Source organism: Leptinotarsa decemlineata, unplaced genomic scaffold (assembly GCF_025532065.1).
Source record: "Leptinotarsa decemlineata unplaced genomic scaffold, Ldec_3_MD MMD2_P_RNA_scaffold_2, whole genome shotgun sequence".
Lineage (NCBI taxonomy): Eukaryota > Metazoa > Arthropoda > Insecta > Coleoptera > Chrysomelidae > Leptinotarsa > Leptinotarsa decemlineata.
Window position 1 is genome coordinate 13,084,835 of NW_027412529.1, and position 27,436 is coordinate 13,112,270.

Sequence of the window (27,436 nt, forward strand, 5' to 3'; positions counted from 1 at the left end):
TTTTGTCAAATATTCAATTTTTATTTATAAAAAAATATCAAACATCTAACTGAAACTATCGCAAAAGGTAATTTACTTAACATGCAACTCGGTTGGCATTTTCTTCAATACGCAAATCCCATCCAAGGTAGGTGCGACCACTTCAAACTGATCTGTCGCTAGTTCTGCCCTTTCAGCGCTTGCAAGCAATACAGGTGTCGTATGGGTATGGATACCAGCTATAGTTTTAGGAGTTCCTGCTTTTCCAACTATGTCCACTGCTTGACCAACCCGCACAGTAACCGGTAGGGTATTAAGGTGTTCGTCGAGTGTCAGCAGCCATCTTGGTTGCAGAGCGGCTGCCAGCATATAGAGGAGGTAGTGCGATTGGCCCAGTATAAGACTCTGTGGTTCTAGGAGAGCAACCATAGTAACCAGGAGACCTCAAATGAATAAATAGATGATAGAAATTAAAATCATGAGTAAGAAATCAAATTATTTAAGGTACAACTGAATTACGCAAATGTTTCGTTTGATAAGCATCTCATGTATTGAAACACATTTTTGGGTGTATTGATGAATCGCAGTAACGTCCGAAGGTAGGGTTTCTGTATTGCCAAAACTGAGTATTTTGTAATTGAGTGTTTCTGAATCAATTCTAACCTAAATATTCATGTGTAAATGTCGCTAGAAATGACATTTTAATAATAACTGCATTGTTCATTCTGTAGCTATATAGGAGGCTGGGGAAAAGTGGTCAATCACTTCACCTCTGGCATAAAATGAATCTATTTAAAACACTTTCCCAACACCAGAATAAAAAAATACGGACTCTCAACGCAAGTTTCGTTAACTAAGTTAGCACCCTCAGGAGATCATTATGACTAAATTTTACTACTGTTAGTGTTTTTATATCCTAGTGGCCTGAGTACTACCTGTTTGTATTACCTAACTACACTAATTTAGAATTATTACGTATAGGAATACTCCTGGATCAAAAGCTAACATGGGAGGCACATATCAACAGTTTATCTGTAAAGGTTGGCAGTGCAAACTACGCAATTCGGAATATGCGAGACACTGTACAGAAGTTATAAAACTCATGTATCATTTTTAAATATGGGATGGATATAATTTTATTATCAAATAAAGTCTTACTGACGTATTTAAATTCTATTTATTTGACAACTGTCATCAACATCTTTCTACTAACAAACTTGATTTAACTAAAAATATTATCAGACATCACATAAAATAAATAAAAAATCTATATACAGAGGGAATGATAAAACATACATTTTGAATCCAACATTCGCCCCCATTTTGAAATTGAAATAAAAAACAAAAGAGAAATTTCAAAATTACATTATAAATTTCACTCGAAACCATAACGATGCGGAGCTCTGACTTTTCGCCCCCTTCTTGTGACTATCTCTTTAGTTTTCTTTTTGATGCCTTGCTCTTCTGTTATGTAGTTCTCATCAGTTTCACCTTTGACTGCATTCATTTTCTTTTCAATTTGAAGAAAATTGTTACTGTCCTCTTCCGTCGTCACTTCTAAAGGATGTAAACGCTGAAACGGTCGAATAAGTTCCCCACTGTTCACTTTTATTTTCGCTACCCTGGGTACGTCATCTTTTCCAGGATAAATTTCCAATACTTTTCCTATAGGCCAGTTTATTCGCTTTACATTGTCGCTGCTGACAAGAACAACATCTCCAATTTTTAAACTACCTATTTTCCTTTTACCAGTATGTACGAGTTCCGCTAGATATTCCTTTCTGAATCGGCTCCGGAGTCCATCTCTTATCTTTTGCAGGTATCTATGTCGTTTCACTAAATGATGTCTGTCTATGATATCGAAATCTGGAGTTTCACTGGTAGATATATCCGAAATAAACATAGAAGGGCTGAGCGGTTTTAAATTATCTTCTTCCGAAATATAAGTTAAAGGCCTTGCATTAATTATGGCTTCACAATCGCATAAAGTCGTCATCAATTCTTCATAAGTTAAAGTTGCTTTCCCTAAGTTTCTACGAAGTAATTCCTTAATTACTCTGACCATGCGTTCCCACCAACCGCCCCACCAAGCGGCTGTTGGAGGATTCTGATGCCATTTGATTTTTCTAACTGTAGAGTAGTCCATAACTTCATTCCAGTCTATCTTCTTCAAGTAGTTTTTTGCTCCAATAAAATTTGTTCCGTTGTCAGAATATATAACCGAAACTCTTCCTCTTCTCGCTATAAATCGCCTCAGTGATGATAAAAATGCGTCTGTTGATAGAGATTTCACCAGTTCCAGATGCACTGCTCGATATACTGCACAGGTAAACAGTACGATCCAGGACTTGTCTCCCCCTTTCAAGTACAATGGTCCAGCTAAATCTACTCCCGTTATCTCAAAAGCGGACACATTGTTTATCCTATCTTTCGGTAGTGGAGCAAAAGGCGTATTTATGCATTTACTTCTGAATCGTTTGCACTGAACACATTTTTCTATCACTTCTTTAACAAATTTTCTTCCTTTCAGTATCCAAAATCTTTCACGAAGTATTCCAAGAAGTGTTTGAGTCCCTGCGTGAAGATGTATTTTATGTTGTTCCTCGATCAATTTTCTAACAATATCATGTTTATATGGTAAAACAACAGGATACTTGAAATCATTACTATCATCACCCAGTATAAGTTTAGTTTGTACACGTATAATATTGTTTTTGTCTATCATCAAATGAAGATTTCCAATCGACTTTTTATCCAAACCAAAACTTTCTCTCTGTATAAGTTTTAAAATACGAAGTTCTGCTATTTCCTTTTCATCGAAAGTTAATTCACCGGTTCTTATTTGATTTTTCTTTGAACAGTTATTATAAAATCTCAAAATATAACCCATCATTCTCACAATTTTCGTATATTTGGAGAAGTATCCGAAATGTCTGGAAAAATCTTCATTTCGTGCGAAGTTAATAGAAGTCGTTTTTCTCTGTTCAATATTTATATCCTCCGTTGAACAAATTATTTCTGTATGGGGCCAATTTTCTGGACTCTGTTTTAACCACTGAGGACCTTCCCACCACTTTAATTTAATCAGTATATTCGCAGTGCATCCTCGTGATGCAATATCTGCCGGATGTAGGTCCCCTGGTACATGATACCAATCATCAATACTACTGCACGAATTTTAGTAGTAATACTATTTTCTTTAATAACGGCACGATGAGGTAAATAGTGACTTGGCATATTAATTGAATCTCCCCTAACTTCTTCTATAATACCTAATGATTCCCATTCTGCAAAAACCTTACTATAGTCTTCAAATTTGCCTAAACTGATTAACTTTTTTGTTGAAGACAATAATCTTGCTTCAGCTATTTCTTTATTGTTAGAAAGTTTTGGATGCCCTTCTTTCCAAGGAAGATTTACTTGATATCTACCATCATCTGTCTGCAAAACCGTTTCTTTAAAATACTTTTCCGTTTTAAAATCAATAATTTCTTTTGGTGTGGTATTTGCGGGCACTTTTATACCCAAAACATCTAATTCCCACAAGTCAGCAATAGAAAAATCAGTGAAACCGGAAAAAATAGGATTGTTACTTGTGTTATGGACTTGTTGTCCCATTATAGTCCATCCAAGATACGTTTCTATGGCAACAAGTCCATTATTCAAAGTTTCAATATGCCCTGTTATTAAATTTCCAAAAATATCTGCCCCTAGCAACAATTCAATTTCTTGTGGAGGATTATTTATACCAATATCACTTAAAATAATGTTTTTATTCTTCAAATAGCCTATAACAGCTAAATCTCGCAATCTAGGTATATAATTACATATTTTTTTCTGTTCCAATACTGATAATTTGCAAGAGAACTCATCTTTAATGTTACTTATTGCGATATCGTATATATTATGGAGATTAGGAGATGATTGAAAACCACCAAAAACACCTTGTATGATATTTTCCTTTCCTGATGGCTTAAAATTCAAATCTTTTGCACATTTCGATGAAACATATGATCTTTTAGAACCGGAATCCAGCAAAGCCCTGACAAGTTTATGTTTATGATTATTTGTCACTTTGACAATGACAGTTTGTAAGAGTGTGTCAGTTGAAAAATTACTTGTCAAAACATTTTCCAATTTTTGTTTGGAATTTTCATCTGGTTGAACCTTCTTCGAATCTAAATCACAACACATTATTGGAAAATGTTTCCGTGCGCACATTAAACATCTTATAAACGCTTTGCAATTTTTGCTGATATGATTGGTTCTCAAACAAGAAAAGCAACCTTTCTTTTCCACAACTTTTGCTTTTCTCTCTTCCAAAGAAAGTTTTTGTGCAGCAAAACAATCTTGACTTGCATGGGTACTATTATTACAAAATATACAGTTAGGTTTCTTACCTTTGAAGGAATCTTTTGTATTAACTGTATACAATGCTGCAGCAGAATAGAGTTCAGGCTCACCTTGCAGTAAACGTTTTCCCTTACTATTATGTTTCGGCTGCTCCTTTTCAATTCCAAAACTTGTTTTTGCCAAATTTATTCTTTCTTCTGATTCCACCTCGGTTCTCAAGAAATCTAACAACATTTTGAGATAATTATCAGAAGCAAAATTATCTTTTTCATTTTTAGTATGTATTTTCACCTTCGAACTACGATGTCTTTCCCAAATCTTGAGTAACTCACTCGGAAGTGCGGATTCAACCAATGGGAAAAGCATTGCAGCATACTTTTCAGTTGTCACACCTAATGACTCCAACGCTCGTAATTGAGTCTCCAATCTATCGTATAAAGATGATAATGACATACCTGACTTATTTTTGTTTACCTGGTGAAGAACTAGGTTCAGCAACTCTCTCACATAAACCTCAATCAGAAATTCGTCTCTAGCGAACCGTACTTTCAACTGGTCAAGTGCTTTTTTGTAGTTTGCGCTGGATGGAGGAAAACTTTCCACAAGTTCCCGTGCTGGTGATCCTTGTTCCATTGCCTGCACCAAATACTGAAACTTGTCTTCTAAATCGATGTCTTCATCCTGGTCTATCTTTTTAAACTGTCCCCAGAACCCAATCCAGCTTTTCACATTTCCGTCGAATTTGATCAGTTCTAACTTTGGCAATCTGAATTTTCGATTGATTTTTTCACCGTAAGAAATTTGTGAACTGGTTCCACAATCTGCTCGCATTTGGTTATCTGCCAATCGGATTTCGCATTCAGATTTATATTTGATTACTTCAGCTCTATAAAACTCCATTTCGTCGAACTCTTGTTGAACTTCGGCATCGTTAAACTTTCCGGAAAATAACTGCTCCTTGAAGTTCTCATCAATAGTGAATATTCGATCACTCTTGTCTTCCAATTGTCTCAAGAGTGATAGTATTTGTGCCTTACTAGTTTGCTTCGTACTCAAGGCTACATCTAGGTCGCTGCTAGTATTGCGAAAATGTCTTCGCAGCTGCTCTCTTTCTTTCTGCATAATATCCATCGTCAATAATTTAGTCCTGTCACGGTCGCCACTATTTTAAATATGGGATGGATATAATTTTATTATCAAATAAAGTCTTACTGACGTATTTAAATTCTATTTATTTGACAACTGTCATCAACATCTTTCTACTAACAAACTTGATTTAACTAAAAATATTATCAGACATCACATAAAATAAATAAAAAATCTATATACAGAGGGAATGATAAAACATACATTTTGAATCCAACAATCATGGACTGGTACAATCAAGGCTACAGTATAGATTGATCTTCTGGGGTAACTCTGCATATACTGACCACATTTTTAAGGTTCAGAAAAGAGTCATTCGCTATATGGACATGTCTCGTCTACTGGACTCTTGTAAACCACTATTAAAAAATTTAGCATCTTATCATTGCCGTTCCTCTACATATTACAGCTAGTGTTATACATCTATGATAATAAACACCTATATCCAAAAAACTCTGATATACATAATTACACTCTCGCTTGAGTGTAAGTCGGAATTCCCCAAAATACTTGGGTATTAAATGCTTCAATAAAATAACTTTTATAGGGATCAATGAAAGTAGAACTGTAATGAGAAATGAACTATATGTTTTCTTGTTGGATAACTGCTTCTACAGTATGGATAAATTTCTTGCTTTCAGTGTTTAGATATAGTTTCTTTTATATATGTAGTCTTTTTTGAATTTGTACAAGATCAAACATTTGTGTTTAGCTTTTAGCGTTTTACTTCTTTGACTAGTCACTAGTCCAATACGTTTTCTCATGTATTTAATCTTGTAATTGTGTATGTGTGAAAATTTTAGTGATGAATAAAACTAGTTCTATTTCTTTCTTCATAAGACCAAACAAAGGACTGTTCGAAATAAGACTTTTGTCGCTATTCATTTTTATATAGCTGAAAATTGTTTTATATAAACATATATTGTAAAGTAATAGATAAGGCAAAATTGTAAAATTAATTTAGGTTGGTGTACCTGTATGGGTGGTACGCCTGGATGGTTTACCTGTATGGGATACCTATATAGCATAAATAGGGTTAGCTCGCATTAGTTTCTAGTTTTAATCTTCCTCTTTGAAGATGATCACTTGGTGATCGAAACACGTGTCGAGGTGTTAAAAATAACGATTTATTGTTGGGAAAAAACTCCAGTAATATTCATTACATTTCTCACTTATTTTATGGTCGTTCTCTATGGAATTTTGAGCGACACTAGACTTCTCCGGTCTATGTTCGGTTTCATAGACATATGAATAGGACAAAGGTCCTATTTCGAACAGTCCCTTGTTTGGTCTTATACGTAGAAATTCTAAATAAAAAAAAAGATAAATATTAGAGATGAATCACTACATAGGGGAAATACATAACAAATTAGAGGTATTAAAACAGGTAGTTTCGCATAGGATCAATAACAGGAGGTAGGTACTTATATAATATTAACTGGTGTAGTTAGAAAATACTAACAGGTAGTAGTTAGGCTACTAGGATAGTGAACCACTAAAATATTTTGTTCTGGTGTTGGAAAAGTGTTTTCAATAGAATGAAAAAACAATTAAACAGAAAGATTACCTGCTAATGCTAAGGGATCTACTAACATCCGGTCTGTATGTAGTGGGTTGAATGTCAAAGTTCCTTTTCCCATATGGACAAGGCCTTGAGAAAACCGCACCATAAATAACTGAGAAGGATTTTTACCATGAAATACGGCCAATTGTCGCAAGCTTGCGGCCAATCGAGCATTGTTGGTACCAGCACCTATAATGCCTAACCCAAAGATGGCGTTTGACGAGACTTCTTCGTCTGGATCATGAGAGTACTTTGTGAGGATATCGATGACCGCCAACTGTGGGTTGGAGACAGAAGATAGAGATATTGCTAGAGGTACTGCCCTTCTCACGGACGGGTCTCCATAACGACCGACATGTCCAAAAATCCGGTGAGTCATTTCAACACCTGAAAACAAATTTTGGTTCACACCTTTAATAAAAAAAAATATTGGAGGACTGTAAAAAACCTTGAAATGCTCCACCATCGATTTTACATTGAGCTTAGAAATTGTCTGAAAAAAATCAGTAGAAGGTTAATAAGATTTTTGAGATATAAGTATGTCTGTACTATTGTCAAGGCAGTGCGAAGGGGGTGGGGGACGGCAACTATGGAAATTGTTGTGGTAGGGCAGAAGCCCCTCGGACCGGCCTTCTTGCGCCATTGAGGCTGTCTGAGAGTGCAATAGGCAATTGTATCGCAAGATTTATATGTTGTTAAACATCTTGTCGACTCTACTAGTAACCACGTGCACTTCGGAAAGGTCATTTTCACTTAGACGCCTAAAAACCTACCTACGGAATTCTTGTGGGCAAGAGAGGCTAACTGGGTTGGCCCTAATGGAAATTCACAGAGATGTCATCATCCCAATTGATGATGTAACAGAATTTGCCCTTAAACAGTCTAGAAGGCTTGATTTTGTATTGTAAATTCACTGAACTGGAAATTTGAGGTTTTTCGTTTTAAAAACGAATATGTAAGTACAGTCTTTTCAGTGGAGGGCTTTTCCCGTGAATTGGCAGGTCTTGAGACCCCCCCGAAACAAAAATCTGGGCACGGCCTTGTATATTGTCAAATCTAGAAAGAGACTTGGAAATTCTCACAACTTGCACATTTCCTAACAGAGAATGTAATGAACCATGTTCATTACGCAAATCCAGATCAACACTACATGTAAGATGCATAACATCAATAAATCACATATGCGGCACAATAAAAAAGTATGTATGCCACACGTAGCTACAAATCGTAGACACCCGACAGAAAAACAGCTAACTCAGTTAATGCCGCGCAGAGAGCTGAAGTGAAACCGTCAGGCACCCTTCATTTGGAAGATTCGTAGGAAGTAACTTCCTATAATATGTGAAAAGATGAAATAATCGGAAAGTCGCTGGTGTAGAGCGAAAGTTGCTGGTGTAGAGCGAGTATAACGTGGCCCCGAACCAACAAAATTAATTGTAACTAGTTATAAGCTCTGCCTGCAGTTGATTCAGTACGATGTACCACGTCGCCACCTGCAGACAAAGTCCAGAAGCGACTGCATAAACACATACTCTGGGTTGGTAGTCAGAATAATAAACATTTTCAGGGAGGTGCATATGATATGTCAAAGTTCCAGTGAAAATACCAAACTCTTGCCTCTCATGTGTGACCTACGATTTTGTAGGTACGTGTGGCAGATACCCATCGGAAAAACAACAGATAACCCAGCTAATTCCGCGCAGAGAGCTGAAGTGAAACCCTCAGGCATCCGTCATTTGGAAGATTCATCGCAAGTAACTTCCTATAATATGTAAAAAGCTGATAATATTTCAAAAAAAATTCAAGACCTACCAATATCTTCTCCCATTGAAACCACAGCAACTGCAAGTGTCGCCATTGCCTGCCCCATAGAATAATCCCATTCGGGCCTCCTCGCATTCTTGATTTTCGTGAAACCGTCCTTCTTCTCTTTCTTCTCCGGTTTATCTTTTTTCTCCTTCTTGGGTATTTCGACCTTTTCTCCAACGATATGCAGCAGCTCTTGAATAATCAGCACGTCTCCGGAACCAGCATAAGCGCACATCAACAGAGCGGTTTGGATGGATGTCTTGAAAGGTTCATCAAGTACGTTCATGGCTTCCGAAGGAACCTCTATAGATTCACGAGCTCCGAAGTAACACAGCGCCAATCCCAAACCGACGAGTCGCATGTAAGCTGATTTCAGAACGTCGCTATCTTTGAGTTCGATTATTTTGTTTAGTATTGTAGTGGACACTTCGTTATCGTATTTTCCTATGGAAATGAGTCCACACGACAGGCTGAGAATGGACAATATTTCCAAGTTTTTACATTGTGGTATTAATGGCAGTAGAAGATTGATGACATCCTGTCGATGAGAACCTTGAAAAGATAAGCTGCTAAAGTATTCAAGTCATTTATATTATTGAATATTGATACTTATTGATTCAGTTTTATGGCATTCGTGTTAGTTAACTGATGCAATTTTATAATTGTTCGTAACACCTTGCCGATCTTTCTCTTTGGCAAATGTTGAACCTTTTGAATCACGAGATCTACTAAAGATCTTGGACTAATTTTTCAAAATTTAATCGATACATATCAAATGGAATGAATTTATATGCTGTCATTATATTTTTCAAGTGTGTTGTTTTGTTTGTATATAATATAAATTAAACTTTTCATATTTTTTTTATCTAAAAAGGATTCGTCAGTCAGCCCGAAGCTCTGATATCCAGCTTGTGCGGCATCACCATTAATAGCGCTTACTCTCCACTACGATTGGTAAGTTATCATTGGGTCAAAGATATGTGCCTTGAGTAGACAAAATGACCACCTTCTGCATTTGCAGAGCATTGAGCAATCGAAACGTCATGAAGTAACATGGCTTGAAATCTTTTAATTTTTATTTCATTGCTCAATTTAAAATTTTTTGCTAAATTTTCATTTTATTGTAATTTCATTTCAGATTTTTTTGCTTGATATAATTGTTATTTTCAGCTATTCATTTTGATTTTCAATTTTAATTGTGACAACGGAAGTTCGAATTAATGAAATTCACCATGAAACATTGTCAAACATCTTCAAACAAATTTGAATAATGAATATATCCATTGAAAAATTAAACACATCATGAAAATTATTGAGTTTGAGTTCATTGAGTATGAGTACTGACCCGCATAAGCTAAACCAATTCCCAAAATTGCCCCGATCTGCAAAGTTTCATTTTCGACTGCCACATAATCACCAAGCAAAGCCAGTGCAGGATCGCACTCATTCCTCACCCGACAGTTTACTATACCAAGAGCTAGCAGAGCCCCAGCCTTGATATACTCATCTGTCGAGTACAAGTATTTGTCGATGGGGGTCAATCCCCCGTCGACATCCCACAAGTGGAGGAGTCCTAGAGCCGCTGTGGCGCTCAACATCCCGTGATCCTTGTTGCGATATATCCATTTGTTACCTCCATCGACAGTAAGGAGTTTGTCGCTGCCGAAACCTGCATTTACAAAACCGTTAACGAGGGAGGACGCCAAGTTCTGCCTCGCACTGTCCAGGTGTTCTCCTAAAATTGAAAAGCGGGGTGGTAAAGGTTCAAGCCAGGTCTTAAACACTTCTTGGGGCGATTTGGGTTCCATTATATCCAGCTATAACAAAAGTAAAAGTTAGTAAAAAATTGCCTCTGAAAATTTCAGTATATACAACATAATTGTAGCTTTCAGAAGTCAAATTTTATTAGTTAACTAAGAAATTAAAATTAGTTTTTGTGTGTATGAATATACTTATTTTAATGTCCCTAATTCAATATAAAAGTGAACTTCTAAATTAAGGAAAACATCTAATTTTTCTTTTCCTTCTTTCAATGCAATGAACATGGTCATGATAAGAAAAATGAAACTACAATCTATACATATAAAATAGAACCAGAAAAAAATGCTTTGATCTGTAAATTACATGTTCAAATTGTGCTGAAAACTTCTCAAAAATCCACCGATTGAATTAATAAAAACAACGCAAAAATATCACTCATAGTGAAAACACAGCTACAAAAATTGTTTATTCTGACAAAAACCAAGGAAATTCTCAAACATAAAAAATTAGAAATGAAACTTTCTATTTGAATTGAAGGGGTTTTATATTTTTAGGAGTGATTCATTTTTTTTTTGGGAAAGGAAGTTTTTGGCTTTCTACTACTCCATCTGATACAAAAAAAGGGAAGAGAGAATCTTCCAAAGAAAGGAAGGAAGTAATCAATTTGAAAATAAGTAACTGTATACATGGATGTGTAGATCATGCAAAGAAGTAACTTTCAGACACAAACTGAAAGAAAGTCCTCCTGAAACAGCTACTTTCATATAAACATTGAATTACACGAAAGAAAAAAATTCTTGTATAATTCAGTGTTCATATAGAAGTATTTGTTTCGAAAGAATTTTTCTCTTTCGTGTAATTCAATGTTTATATGAAAGTAGCTGTTTCAGGAGGACTTTCTTTCAGTTTGTGTCTGAAAGTTACTTCTTTGCATGATCTACACATCAATGTATAGAGTTACTTATTTTCAAATTGATTACTTCCTTCCTTTCTTTGGAAGATTCTCTCATCCCTTTTTTTGTATCAGATGGAGTAGGTAGTAGAAAGCCAAAAACTTTCTTTCCCAAAAAAAAAACTTTCTATGTTTTTTACCACTTTCATAAAAGTGGTAGAAAGTTTCAATTCTAATTTTTCATGATGATTTCCTACCACGTAGTAGCTACATCCATCAGTTTATTGAAATTCTCAAACGTCTGCCAAGCAAATAAAAACAAAGGAATCCCTCAAGTGTTTGATTGAGTTGTTGATTATTGATGAATGAAATTATGAATCTGCTTCGAGCCAATCAAATTCGATTACGAATGATGCATTACCAAATGCATCTTCCGAAAACGATGAAAGAAACGTGGGTTGGCAGAAAGTTGAAAAGTAAAATGAGAGAAAGAAATTTTGATTGGTAGGAAAATATACTGAAAGAAATTTTAAAGGTGTCCCAAAGAAGGACTCTTTCCATGTTACAAGAATTGATCAGATAACGACATGTGCGGACCTGAACACTTATTTGTAACTTCATTTTCCGAAGTCTAGTAAGTTTTTTGGAAAATGAATCAACATCCTGCTACAGTAAGATAATCCCTGGAAGTTGAGTATTTGAATTCATTAGCGAGAGTCTAGTATAAATTTCATCTATATAACAGAAACTCGGGCTACATCAGAATGTATTGAAAGTGGAATTATCGAAAATTATTGTTGATATAAGGCATCAGTTGTTTTCTATCGATTGTGCAGAAGGACCACATATATCTATTTCTTGTTTCTTGAATAATAATAATAATTTATTTGATTATTTTATAATAATAATAATAATATGTCTTTATTCACACTTAATTATAATACGATAATACAATACTATATCCCATAATAGTGTGTAAGGGCGGAATTCAGTCGCCCCTATCCAAGGACACTGGTGACTGCTCTTCCATTTTGATACAATAAGTACATATGACCAGTCAAGAAAAGCATAAATATATAATTAATAACAACAACGTCACAAACTAAAACACATACAAGTAAAAATACAGGCTAGCTCAAGCTAGCCTACTCGTAGCTCGTAGCACTTTTCAATGAGAAAAGATTTGTCCTGTTCACAAATCACATCATCCTATATGAGAATTCCAATTTGATTTTGTAGTAAAATTTCATCGATGCTGACTTGGAAATATTCAGAATTGAGCAATTATGCTCATACCATGATGTGAATTCATAGATAACCCTATTTACTCTGACCACTACTTCATCTATTGCTTACCCATGATGCATTGTTTGGTAACCTTTGGTGTAGTAATGAATATTACTGGAGTTTTTTCCCAACACCAAATCGTTATTTTTAACACCTCGACACGTGTTTCGATCACCAAGTGATCATCTTCAAAGAGGAAGATTTAAACTTAATCTTAATCTTCCTCTTTGAAAATGATCACTTGGTGATCGAAACACGTGTCGAGGTGTTAAAAATAACGATTTGGTGTTGGGAAAAAACTCCAGTAATATTTATTGCTTACCCTGACTGTAACGGTGATGTCATCTACTTACAACGTTATGTAGCTATCTTGTACGTACTCAAACATATCATTATCAAATACAAAAAAACAATAGTCGTCCCAACACTGAACCCTGAGAAACTCTTAGTTTAACATCATACTCCTATACACAATTCCAATATCTCACTTTCATGCAATGCCCTTCCATATAAGAACAACCATCTCAGTAAATTATTAGGGGAAGCAAGTCCTACCAACTTATTACAGAGGAATTCACAACAAAATTATTAACTGAGGTGGAATATATGTTGTTGAGAAAGTCATAGGAAGCTGTATCAACAGATTTTTTTCTAAAGCCACGCTGATTGTTGCATAACAAGTTGTTGATTTCCAAATAATTCATTATTCTGATTATAAAATCAAAATTATTCAAGAACCTTATTATAAAAATCTAAGGCTCTTCTCCATTTCCGTATATTTCTCCAGAGAAGACATCATTTGTGGAAACTCCTCTCAAAAATAAATTTAATGCTTCACAAAAGACTATTCTAAAAATTACCTCTCTTGCTAAAGTTAGAAAGTAGGTGCTCAAATGACTATTGCTCAAAATATTGCACAATTCTTCATAGTTTTCGCAATCGGGATTTAGGTCCACACTGTGTATGTGACGGGCACAAATGAATGCAAGCTGGTATAAGGTGGATCTGAAAAAAATGTAAAAATGTGAAATGATAGTTCACCGTATTATGAAAATAATCTGATGGAATGAATTATTATGAAATTTTTTTGGTGTCATCGGCATCGACTGCATTGGTCATTAGCCTCGTGTCCTGGGTAGGCAATGTTAATAACTCCCCGAGTCACCTAGGGAGCAGCCATGTAACGTTGCAGAATCATCTCAGCTTCAACCAGATAAATTCTCTTGAGAAAAATATCTGGTCAATTCACCGCTATATATGAAATTATCCCACTGATTGAGAAATCAAAGTGAAATTTGATAATGTATATACTTCATTTGTCTATCCTCGATAGGAAGACTTAACAGATTGTCTCTGGTCTGGATTACTGGCGTGGAAGGTAATGAAGCTGCTGACTCTCTTGCAAAGGAGGGTGCTGCAAGCGACTTCATCGGACCAGAACCTGTCATTGGCATCGCATTTTGGGCTTTGCCAAACAAACATTGAACACCTGGATGGCAAGAAGATTTATGGACTTCTGGCAGAATCTTCCAGGATTGGCTCACTCTAAGACGTTTATCCACCCTTCGAAGCTTGATACCAAACAGTTGTTGGACTACAGTAGGGATGAACTACGATGTCTAACAGGCCTTCTTACTGGTCATTTGAATCATCATATGCAGAGACTTGGACTGTCGGAAGACAGTGTGTGTCGCCTCTGTTTGGAAAATGATGAAACAGCAGAGCATATACTTTGTGCCTGCCCCGCTGGGGACCGAATCAGGTTCTTAGAGTTCGGCAGATCCGTACTCTTACCATCTGACCTGAAAGACTACTCACCATACAAACTGATCGGCTTCGTTAAGAAGCTGGGTTTATTTGGTCGAGTGTGAACAGGTGTGAGCTACAATAAACCCTTGCGGGTTGCGGCGGAGGGTCGAATAGACCCACTCACTTTAGACCTAACCTAACCTAACCTATATTCCATGATATAGTTTTTTGACAAGTCATTGACTACAACTAATCTCATACTAAACGAATATAAAGTAATAGGTATGAATAAAATATATGAATATTGAATTTCAAAATAATATAAAAAATGTTGGTTGGTGCACAAACATTATTATTTTATTTTTTGAATTCACTGACCCATTTCTTAATGAAAATGAATAACACTATTCATGATGATAATTACAAATTTTCACAATAGACTTTATTTACTACATAGTAGTTTCCCCAGTTGGACTGGTGTCCAGTCTAAGGTTATTAAAGCATCAATTATATAAATTTTAATGAGTTTATTTCAAACTGTTATATCTCAGGGAATACTTATTACTCATTCAATCCAATCGAAATAGGCGCCATTTCAATCAGTGCACATTTTCCAATGTAATACAAGTCGATTAATTCCGTCATCATAGAAATTGCGTGCTCGTGATTCGATGAAGTCGACGAAGGCCGTTTCTGCCTGAGAGGTCTGGGGAGTATGGTGGCTGAGGAGATTTTCGACGCTAAACTCGTTTAATTGTCGGACAGTGATTTGTGAAATGCTGACCAGTGCCGGCCAATAAATATTTTTTGAGAAAAATGAAAATTCACTTCATTTTTTTGAACAGACAGCGTATACTGGGACTTTTGACTCTGACTTGACTATTATAAACGAAGGCCGTTTCTGCCTGAGAGGTCTGGGGAGTATGGTGGCTGAGGAGATTTTCGACGCTAAACTCGTTTAATTGTCGGACAGTGATTTGTGAAATGCTGACCAGTGCCGGCTAATAAATATTTTTTGAGAAAAATGAAAATTCACTTCATTTTTTTGAACAGACAGCGTATACTGGGACTTTTGACTCTGACTTGACTATTATAAACATAAAGACATAATAATTTACCTATCTTTACAAGTTGAAAAAATTTTCCCAACCATTTTGCTGTCGTTCATCTGAATGGCGGTTATAAGAGATTTAGAGTATTCCCCGAATCTCAAGTACTGCTCACAAATCAATCCCATTATTTTCGATCTCTCAATACTATCTACATATTTTGCGCAAGACATCAAATACATGCACATCCTCTGGTAGGTATTGTTTGCCATATATTCTGGGAGCATGTGCAACAAATCAACTTCCATTAGAAGATCGCAGGCTTGGATTTCAGCGTGATGACTACAATTGAAAATCAAAATATCATGAATGAGAGGCATCAACATGTTGGTGCTCTTTTCGCAGTTAGACGGCCACTGAGAGACGATTTCCTTTTCAAGTTGACGGATGTATTCGTGACCCCAGTCGCCAATGTTTTTCATGGTACCTTAAAACAAGAAGAACATTGAGAATATATTAATTTTTTAAAAACGAAGTGGTATTCGAAAAATGTGAATATTGAAATTTGTCAAAATAATGAATAAATGGGGGCATGTTCAAAAAACCGTCTGAACATATCCATGTATAGAGTTACTCATTTTCAAATTGATTACTCCCTTCCTTTCTTTGGAAGATTCCCACATTTTTTTGTATCAAGATGGAGTAGTAGAAAGCCAAAAACTTTCTTTCCCAAAAATTTATCACTCCTAAAAATATAACCCCTTTAATTCATATCAATTAGTATTTTTAGTTGCGCAATTCTTTCAACAAAAACTTTTTTTACCTGTAACAATGCCACTATACCAACTTTCTTATTTCAAATAGAACACCCTGCATATTATTCAATTCTGCAGCACTTGAGGTCCTACTTGGACTTCCACCATTGCACATTTACATACAAAGAGAAGCTCGACTGGTGACACACAGGCTAATGCAGGGGCAAACCCCAATCAGCCAGTTACACGGTGCAGAATACTTGAAACTGTACAATGAACAGAAGGAAGATCCAATTCCAATAAATAAGTTATGTTCTCAATTAATTCATCATGCTTCGCCATTAATACATTAAAATATGATTTAGACAAGGAGTATCTGATAAATGTGTACTACGCATTGTGTTGATGTGCATAGAGTGTTTGTGATACAAAAACGAATTTTAAGAACAATTTTCAGACTGAAGCCAACAGAAACTTGTAGTGACTCATTTATTTAAAACAATATATCTATATAAATTATTGAGTTATATCCATATCATCGAGTTCCACTCGAAATAATTCAAACCTCCGCATTGCTAAATGTAATTTGTCTCTCTATAAAAAATCGCCTTTATATGCAGGTGGAGACTTATATAATAAAATACCGACTGATTTTAAATCAATTAAAAGTCCTTCAGAATTCAAAAGACAATTAAAATTGTTTATCTGCAAAACCTGTTTCTACAGTATTGATGAATTTTTAAACTACCAGCAATCTGTTTCCATTTAAAGGTAGTTGCACCATTTTTCTATCTTAAGTTATTACCTTTATTATTATTTGTGTTTGATTGTATTGTACTATTTTTTGACATGTTCTATCCAATCTTTTTTGGCTTACAGAATAAATTTGTATTCTATTCTATTCTAATTAGGAACGCCCGTGGATAACACAGTCCTGCAGTACAACTTTCAAAAATATTTCAAAATCATCATACCAAGTAGAGAGGACTGGTAAAAGCGGAAGAAACTTGGTATACAGATGGCTCAAAAACCCAAGAAGGAGTGGCAGCCAGTATATACGGAGGCAGAGCAAAGACCAGAATCGCACTCAGCCTTGGATATAATGCAACTGTGTTCCAGGCAGAAGTAGCGGCCATCGAACACTGTATAGGTGAAATAAACAGGCAGAAGGTCACAAATAAAACCATTGCCATTTTCTCCTACAGCCAGGCGGCAATTAGGGCGCTCAGCTCATTTTAAGTCTTCTCAAGACTGGTGGGAAGCTGTCTGAGCTCACTCAAGGAGCTAATTATCCTGTATGGGGTCAATTTAGATTGAGTAACAGGACATGAGGGTCACAAGGGCAATGAGGAGGCCGATGTTCTAGCCCGTAAAGACGCATCCAAGGATGATCGTCCCAGAACCCTTCTGCGGGGTAGTGAAAGCATGTATAAAGACATCCATAAATTCATGGATGCAAGACGAATCGATAGATTGGTGTAAGAAGCTCCCAGGAATGAGGCAGGCGAAATAGTTCATAAAGAAACTATCGTCCAGATTCACGGAAGACCTGCTATCCCACAACCGTAAGGTTGTAAGAGTAGTGATGGGTCTACTAAAGGGACATGGCTGACTCAGGAAACATGTGAGCAACATTGGTCTGACAGAAGAAAACAAATGCAGGTTCTGCCAAGAAGAGGAAGAAATTGCACTGCATGTGCTCTGTGAATGCGAAGCGATAGCAAGGCTGAGACACGCAAGATGCGGGGAAGAGAAACCAGAGGCTGCCAGCTATATGAAGGGGTCAGTGTCAAGGCTAGGGAGTCTCATCAAAGAGATCAAGCTAGACAATAATGAGCTCTAACAACCAAGGAGCACACAATAGATCTGAAAAGATCGCAGTGAATCAGGTCATGGGCTAGCTCCCCGAGAATCTAATCTAATCTAATATTATTCAATTTAATGATTTTTCAAAACATTTTAGAAATATTTCATGCGCGATGTTCTATAAAAAATTATTTGATTAAAAAAAATTGCAACAACAAACTCATTATTTATTTCTATTTTAGGTCTTGATAATGTGAAAGTGTGCAAAAATAACTTCAGCGCCTCTTCCCAGCAAAACCTAATGGTTGGTTCGTTACCAGGTCATCACTTCGATCATCGGCACATTGAAGGTAAAGGTTCAACATAATTTGCCCACTGACTTTCATGTAGTGATAAAAACGCACCGGCATTCTGCCCTCAATCGGTGTTGGACCCTTTTTTTTTGCCAACCACATTCTGTTGTTGAGTTTCCAGCGCCGGGCCATTGCCGCATCGTATGAAATTCTCCCATAATTTCCATTGCACATGATGTGTTCTGATTACAGCTGCAGACATTATTTTCATTTCATGATATGAGATTAATGCTGTGTTGTGTGCTGTAGTTATTTATATTTTGTTGTTCGGCTTGATATTCTATATTTAAATAGTTTTTCCAAATCGTGTGATTCTTTTTTCATGCTTGCTGTGCTTCATGAAGTTGGTGGACGCAATTCATAAACTTATAAACACGAATTGTTATGACATTTAAACAGTCGAATCCTCAAAGAAACTATGAATATTCTTGTAAAACCTCTAACAGTTCTCATAAATCGCTGTTTCAGCGAAGAACATTTTCCGAATGTAGGTATTTAAAAACAGCAAGGTGATACCCATCCGTGAAAAAGGAGACCCGAATTCCCCTAATAATTACCCACCTATTTCAATTATACCATTTTGGGAAAAATGGTTGAAATTATCGTGAAAGAGCGACTAATGCTACTTCTTAATATAAACACAATATTCTACAAATCTACTGGAACATCAATTTGAATTCATTAGAAATAGATCCACCACCGACGCAGTGATTGAAGTCATCCAACGGGTGATTAAAAACGTGGAAAATGGAGACCATACGGTTTTAACATTGTGGGATCTGAGCAAAGCAAAGCGTGTAAACTATCTTTTACTACTAGAGAAACTTTTATGGTATCAAGAGGATCAGCTGCTTTGCCGACGACATCACAATGTAACAATCAAATTCTGATATCTCAAATTTACTTGTAAATTCCAAAGAAACCGAAGACAAAGCAGAATACTGGTTTACATCCAACAAACTGAAACTTAACAGGGAAAAAACTCAAAAAATAACTATATCGTCTAATACCAGGGTAATAATCAAAGCTCAAGTTAAATTATTAGGTATAATTATAGAAGAGTCGCTTCGATATGAATCACATATTGACCATCTCTGTAAAAAATCTCAACATAGTTGTTTCTACTTCGCCAGTTGAAAAAAGCATTGAGCCATAAAACACTTCTCATTTTGTATCATTCCCTTTTGTGAAAGCTTTTCGTATGCAGAAAAAATCCATCAGAATTATAGCTGGAGCTTCATTCCCATTCGACGCACACTGCCAACCACTTTTTGGAAAATTGGGAAAAATGTCTTTGCCCTGTATGTTGATTTTCTACTCACCTTCAAAAATACATAAAAACAAAATACTACTCTCTAAACACTCAGATCATCATAATTATGAAACTAGACAACTCAGACAGCCAAGATTCAGACTTGAAATGTCATTACGAAATTCTCTGGACGTTGAATTATTTAACAAACTTCCATATAATGTAACTGAATTGAATTTTAATTTATTCAAAAGGAAAATCAAAGAGTACTCTATACGAAATTGTTTTTATTATGTACTAGATTTTATGCAAAGTAAATGTTCATACTAGATAGCCTTAATTTTTAACATTACTATTTATATATTTAGGAATCTTTTTTTATAACTCGATTTAATGCTAATTTTTTGTAATATATGCTACGTTGTGAATGCACCTTAACAGGATCCTGACAATTGACAGTGCCTAGAGGGGTACTAGGTACTAGCAATTGAGGTTCTGTGGTTGGGGGTATTGGGAATAATATGTTGGGTAATGGCGTGGGTCAGATTTTGTATTGTGATGTTCCGAGTTTTGATAATAAATAATTATAGTTAAATTAGACCTTCTGTTGTGTGAATATACAATATTTTTAACATTACTATTAATATATTTAGGAATCTTTTTTTATAACTCGATTCAATGCTGCTTTTATATTCTCTCTATTTACACACTAATTTGTAACAACTGTCAATGACTTGTCACAAATGTATATTCATAACGTGATCAAATAAAAATCTATCTATCTAAATATAAGTGAACTTGAATCGTTATGAAAGGCATGTAAACATTTTCTTAATATTTTCATTTTTCTAAATTGTTTTTGTCACATTTTATGGCCATAACAAATGTTAATTTACATTTTGTTCAGTATTTTGTGATATTTTCATTTTGAAGGGATATTTTCACCTACATTTTTTTATAGGCAAAATGATTAAATACAAGTTACTGATAAATGGAACATTTTTCTTTGTGAAAAATACTTAGAATTTTTATAGAACTCTGTTTGGGCGAACTTTTGCCTGACAAGCCATAAATACGCTTTACGAAGCCAAAAAGTTAGTCATCGGACAGCAAGCCATGATGGTTAAACTTATGAAGAGGCTAGCCCCTCGCGTCAGCGAAACGTCAGGAAAAAATTCCAAAAGTCCACGGCTTTCAAACTCGAAAAACAGTGACACTGAAAACCTCAGCCGCGAAAGTCTAAACCATTTTGTCAATATACAGGGTGTTGTATTTGAACTGATCAAGTTGATATTGTTCAAATATATACCCTGTGAACAAAATATTTGTTGAAAACAAAAGTCGCAACTAAAAATTCCAGTCGACGTGTCCGAACATTTTTTGATACGCCCACATTCATTTATTATCGAATCAATTCCATTTGGATATAAACATTACCTTACCTCTAAGGCAATATTTCAGGCAATCTCGTTGCTTCTTGGCATCTTCTCCGCCAGCAGTCCCCATCGCCAGTAAGGATATGACATCTGCAAGACTGCTCTTGTTTTGCCCCTTTGCCATTTTTTTGTGGGTGTATTTCAAAGTGTCATAAAAAGGAGCTAAATATTTTAGTGGCTTCGGGACAGATGTCATTGAAGTAGTCGAAGTACGAATCAAATACTTCATCATTTCCAAGGCTGGGGCAATTAGTGTTGGATCAGTTCCCTTCCAAAATAATGAATTATGAGTACATATTTGGTTACAGAATTTATCAAAAACTGAAGGAAGTATCTCTTTATATATTACTTGACAAGTCAATTAGAAAGGTTCAAATATTTCTCTATTATGGATATATTTTAGAAAAGAAATAGTTCATAGGTAAAAGCATCAGCCTTCACCTTCAAAAAAACGTTTTGAACTCTTATCAATATTATGCATACAGATTACACAAGATCACATGGTTATCCACTGGGTACACAATTCATGTTCAAAATATATTCAATGGACGTCCGGAGGCTACCAATCTGAATAGGTTGATAGGATATCCATTATAGGACATCCACCAAAGGATATCCATTCCAAGTCCACTGTGGGATATCTTATGTACCTCCATGAATATTGTAAACTGAATTGGATAGCTCTGTTACGCCAGCTACGCAAAGTACGGAAAACGCATTTAGAAAATGCCAAAATTAGGTACTTTTTAGGAGCTTTTTAGGTACCGAAGTTAAAAATTAGGTGCTCTGTAACTTACACCGCAACTCAATACTCAAAGTTGCGTTGCTAGTATTATGTGATGCTAACAACGCAATGAAAATAATAATAAAATAATGAATGTTAAAGAAACACTTTTAGGTTCTTATTAAGTGCTAAACGGTGACGATCGTAAAATTTTCTAATAAATAAACGAAAGCTTCCAATTTCGCTAAACAACAGATCTAAAAATCTCGAAAACGAAGACGAATGCTCAATTAGGTGTAAACTAAGTGTGGTAATAAAATGCTAAATAGGTGCTTGCAAGAAATTAAGATGAAAACGACCGTGAATAAGCGGAAAAAAATTCGAGATACCTCTGATTGGAGAAAAAATTAACAATATGCAATAACGTTTCGAAATGCTCGTAAACTAATACATAGACAATCAAAATGAAGTGCTAATTAAGTGCTCACTAGACATGGTAAACCTAGATTCTATAATGCCTATGACTGATATACCCATGACTGATATACTGAGTTTTTATAGTACGTTTCTCAATAAATAAGAGCAAGAGGATAAAGTGCTAATTAGATGCTCATTAGATATTTATAGTAAACCTAGATTCCATAATTGCTATGGGGCTCATGGACCTGAAAACCATCATGACTGATATACTGAGTTTTTATGGCATTTTCTCACTATCATGAGGGCATTAGAATAAAGTGCTGATTAGGTGCTCACTGGATATTCATAGTTAAACTAGATTTCCTGATAGCTAAAGGGCTTATGGACCCGATAACCACCACGACTGATGTACTGAGTTTTTATGGTATTTTCTCACTATCATGAGGGCATTAGAATAAAGTGCTAATAAAGTTCTCACTAGATATTTATAGAAAACCTAGATTCCATGATGGCTATGGGGCTCATGGACCTGAAAACCACTATGACTGACGTATATGGTATTTTCTCATTATCATGATGGCATAAGAATAAAGTGCTGATTAGGTGCTTTAGATATTTATAAAAACTGAGTACATCAGTCATGGCGGTTCTCAGGTCTATGTGCCCCATAGCCTTTATGTAATCTAGGTTTTCTATAAATATCTAGTGAGCACTTGATTAGCACTTTAATCTAATGCCCTCATGATAGTGAGAAAATACCACGACAACTCAGTACATCAGTCATGGTGGTTATGGGGTCCATAAGCCCTATAGCTATCATGAAATCTAGGTTAACTATGAATATCCAGTTAGCACCTAATTAGCACTTTATTCTAATGTCCTCATAATAGTTAGAAAATACCATAAAAACTCAGTACATCAGTCATGGTGGTTTTCAGGTCCATGAGCCCCATAGGCATTATAAAATCTAGGTTTACCATGAATATCTAGTGAGCACTTAATTAGCACTTCTATTTGTCTATGTATTAGTTTACGAGCATTTCAAGACTTTATTGCATATTGTTAATTTTTTCTCAAATCAGGTATCTCGAATTTTTTTGCGCTTACTCACGGTCGTTTTAATCTTAATTTCTTGCAAGCACCTAATTAGCACTTTATTACCACACTTTAGTTTATACCTAATTGAGCATTCGTCCTCGTTTTCGAGATACCTGATTCTTAGATCTGTTGTTTAGCGAAATTGGAAGCTTTTGTTTATTTATTAGAAAATTTTACATTCATTATTTTATGATTATTTTCATTGTGTTGCTAGCATCACATAATGCTAACAACGCAACTTTGAGTATTGAGTTGCGGTGTAAGTCATAGAGCACCTAATTTTTGACTTCGGTACCTGAAAAGTACCTAATTTTGGCATTTTCTAAATGCGATTTCCGTACATTGCGTTGCTGGCGTAACAGAGCTTTGTGTGGGCACTCATTCAATAGATGACTTTTATCAAAAGTAATATTATTTTTCTATGAACTGGAACAACTTTTGAATAAAATACCTCATACGCCTACCTTATATTAACGAGAGATTTCAACAATGAGAATCCAATAAATACCCAACACCCTATCAATTTTTTGTATTTACCAAAACTGCTCAGCAACCATTATGGTAACTTGAATATATCATTACTTGTACAGCACCACACGTTTTTCAGGTTCATCCAATCACGAGATCATTTTAGATTTGGTACATACAATATGGCCTAAATTCAGTTATGCAGAATTTTTCCACCTTCACTTAAAAAAAATCATTCTCAAGAAACAACATTAAGGAAATAAAAGTGATCATTTTAGAAATACTTATTTTTGAAATTTCATTGGAAATGCTCTGATTGAATTTAACAAAATTGATAAGTCGTTTGATAAAAAAACAATATTTATGAAACATTCCTTGTGCTAAGGAATATAAGAATCATTATTGATTCTCATATTCCTTAGGTCTAAAGAAAGATCACTGTTTATCACCATACTGTGGTACAGTAAAAATACTAATAATGAGTCTGAATGAAAAAATCATGAATAACAAATATCTCAAAAATTAATGTTACTGTTACTTAAATAAATTTCCTCCATATCGACAACAATCTCGTGTTCAATAATTATGTGGGATTATTAAAGATTACACTGGCTTCAAGTTAACAGAGTGGACTCAAAAAAGGTTCTCTTAGTTTTTGAGAAAGAAAGCTTTTTGGACGGAAGAAAGCATCAAGTTTAAAATAAACTCTTCACAAACATGTGTAGATCATGCATAGAAGTTACTTTCAAATACAAACTGGAAGAAAAAACCCTCTTGAAAAAACAACTTTCATATGAAGTAGAAAGCCAGAAAGTTTTATTTCAAATGCATATTTCAATTCTTTTGAAAATGAAAAACAAAATATCAAATGAGGCAACACACTCAAGCACAGCCTCTTTATGTTATTTAGCAGACCGTTATCAGGCTCAATGATTTTGCTAGTTGGTAGGTACATTCATTTACCATAAGATATTCACAGTTTAGGAAAGGTAGCGAAATTCATGCTGATAGAAATAAATAATTCCGCTATGAAATAAATAATGAAAATCTTTAGTTTCGAAGTTGTATAATATAGATTTGTTGAATTTTTAAAGTTCACTTAACAAAATTATGAAAACTTATCTATATTGTATGGTAGCTTAAGAATATATATTATAGGCATACTTAGACAATAAGATTGTTTTTTTCACAATAAAAGCAGAACCTAAAGGTTCTGCTATTCCATATTATTTTTCATATTCTTTATATTTTTTCTTGAGTTTATTTCAGAAATTGAGCAATAGTCCAAATTGAAATCCATATATATTTAATGTTATATCAAAAATTCAGTTCTGGAAGTTATAACAGGCATGTTTGATTTTCTATGCAATAATCACTAGGTATATGAGGTATCAATATAAACTCTCAAAACCAGATAGGTAAGTCTTAAAATTTTTAATTGATATTCATATGAACATTTTTTTATGATAAAATTTCTTGTTTGACAGCTGTAAATCGCCTATAATATTTCAATTCCTACATTTGAAAAAGATTTATTATTCAGTTTTTTGTTGAAAATGACATCTGAAACAGGCGCTTCATATAAAGTTTTGAAAATTCTCTAAACAGAAAGAAAAATAAAAAAATATTAGTCAAAGCTCTGCAACATGTGCAGATGATTCAAAAGTGTTTTTATGCAAATGAAAGGAAAAGTATCTGCTTTAATAACTACTTTTATTTCAAACAATCTCAAGTTGAATTATTTTTATCATCCAAGTGTCAAATATTTTGAACTGTCTGTGTGTCAAAAATTTGAAAAGCAATAATGTTCAAATAATGACAGATGAAACCATTCATTTTGACCTGAAACTCTTGAGTGAATTTTCTCAAATAATTTTCTGTCAGTACACTTTCACTATTGTATATATTGTTGTATAGTCTAAGGATATTTTCCATGCAGAAACCAGAAAAAACTGAGAAATCAATTCCTAAAAAAATTATAATATTCCAAAGGAGAATTACTTTTTCATACCAGTTCTTCGTTGATTTGTATACTTATTTTCAAAATCTAAACATATTTCCTTAATCACTAACATATTTTTTTTAGGTTTCTCTAACATTGATGGAGTCGAAACAATAAAAGTTTTTTCCAAATAAATATTTAGTATACGTACAGTAATTTTATCCACCAATATTTTCAGCTCCACTTGAAGTTCTTTATCTTCATCAGACTGTTGAAAAATAATTATCATAAAAAAGGGTTGTGAATAAATAACAATTATTTACCTCTTCCTCTTTCACAGGAATAGCTTTCGGGGTTGCTGCTTGCGAACTCATTATAAAACGTTTTTCCAAGCAGGGAAAATATTCACTCAAATACCGACTTGTGCCCAAAACTTCAGAATGACGATGCAGTAATGAGTATTCCGCAAATTTCGAAGAATTACTTTTGGAAGTTTGAATGAAGTATGAATCAAAATAAATCTGGATTTTTCTTCATTTCATCATTTTTTGAATAGACAGTGAAGAACTAAATTATAAAATTGAAATATTGAAATGAGTGATAAATGCCAATTATTCTTTTTGAAATTTTGACAAAGGCCTACCAACCGTTTGTAACTATGATGTCTACCAAGTAGTTAGAATGAATTCGGCTGTCAAAGTATAACTCAAGTGCAGCTTTGAATTTTAATTGAAGCGCCTTATTTTCCGGTAAAAATATGCTTATGGGAGAGAAAGTACAATAGTGAAATAATTCTCTAGAGCACTGGAGCTGTTCTTTTTTCCGTAACTGGATTAATCATGAAATGGATTTTTTGAATGATTTACAAGTTTCATTTATTTGTAGCAAATGTATATCTAGTAAATTTCATATCGCAAATTATATAATCAAACTCAATATCTGTGTTTTCACCGATTAATTTGATGGATTCATTCATCTTGTATCGGAATTTTCATAATAATTTTAAGAACTCTTTTTTTCATTCACTATGATCATATGGCGTATCGGTAAGACATAAACTTTCCATATTGAATTACTTGGTTCGTTTCGATTTATGTCATCGATGTTTTAATATATTTCATTTAATAATAATGAACGTCTTTATTGTTATCTGAATACAACAATGTTATATAAAAAATACAAAAGTTCTGAAAAATCGTGCGTTCTACTTCAAAGACGATCCCCTTTCTCCAAAATTGTGGATGAAAATGGGAGATCTTATTTTTTGTTGCGTACTAGAAGTGGAATGAATCTGGAATGATAAGTTAACATCTGTGGTATCATTTGTCATCACAAAACACGTTAGTTTTCACATGAAGTGATCGGTGTTTTTTTTTCTACAATAGAATTCATGTTTTTTTTTAATTGCAAAACATATTTTCACTACTGTTTGAGAATGACACTTTAAAAAAAGCATTATGTCAAGGGGATTTGCGTTGAACTCTTCTTTGATGGGTTGGTCTTTGAGGAACGGAGCGTGATTTTATGAAACCGTTCCGTCGCGGCACAGAATAGTAAATTCTGTGGTCGCTATGGAACTTTTTGACATATGTA

The 27,436-nt window shown here is 34.7% G+C and overlaps 2 protein-coding genes and 1 long non-coding RNA gene across 3 annotated transcripts; 1 reads left to right on the forward strand and 2 right to left on the reverse strand.

The window, feature by feature from the left end:
* Nucleotides 1-26,485, reverse strand: LOC111513136 (26S proteasome non-ATPase regulatory subunit 2). Its single transcript, XM_074183782.1, has 9 exons — nucleotides 26,167-26,485; nucleotides 26,055-26,111; nucleotides 21,198-21,459; nucleotides 15,659-16,076; nucleotides 13,652-13,796; nucleotides 10,197-10,668; nucleotides 8,855-9,403; nucleotides 7,046-7,429; nucleotides 1-422 (listed from the first exon to the last, which is right to left on the reverse strand). The coding sequence occupies exons 1-9, from the start codon at nucleotides 26,215-26,217 to the stop codon at nucleotides 73-75; spliced, it is 2,688 nt and encodes an 895-aa protein (XP_074039883.1). The 5' UTR covers nucleotides 26,218-26,485; the 3' UTR covers nucleotides 1-72.
* LOC141486075 (uncharacterized) lies at nucleotides 4,018-5,582 on the reverse strand. The gene is made up of 2 exons (XM_074183785.1): nucleotides 4,624-5,582; nucleotides 4,018-4,556 (listed from the first exon to the last, which is right to left on the reverse strand). Exons 1-2 carry the CDS (start codon nucleotides 5,461-5,463, stop codon nucleotides 4,548-4,550), a joined length of 849 nt encoding a protein of 282 aa, XP_074039886.1. The 5' UTR covers nucleotides 5,464-5,582; the 3' UTR covers nucleotides 4,018-4,547.
* LOC141486080 (uncharacterized) lies at nucleotides 25,691-26,437 on the forward strand. Its single transcript, XR_012467634.1, has 2 exons — nucleotides 25,691-25,929; nucleotides 25,988-26,437. It is a non-coding gene; the product is annotated as an uncharacterized lncRNA (long non-coding RNA).
* Nucleotides 26,486-27,436: the final 951 nt, after the last annotated feature.

What these genes read in the sequence shown, in the direction of transcription:
- LOC111513136 (XM_074183782.1), bottom strand. Translation starts at nt 26,217, where the DNA reads ATGAGTTCGCAAGCAGCAACCCCGAAAGCTATTCCTGTGAAAGAGGAA. An exon ending in CCTGAAATATTGCCTTAGAG is followed by an intron (nt 16,077 to 21,197) that starts GTAAGGTAATGT and finishes TCTTGTTTTAAG; the next exon opens with GTACCATGAAAAACATTGGC. An exon ending in TTCTAACTTTAGCAAGAGAG is followed by an intron (nt 10,669 to 13,651) that starts GTAATTTTTAGA and finishes CTTTTGTTATAG; the next exon opens with CTGGATATAATGGAACCCAA.
- LOC141486075 (XM_074183785.1), bottom strand. Translation starts at nt 5,463, where the DNA reads ATGGATATTATGCAGAAAGAAAGAGAGCAGCTGCGAAGACATTTTCGC.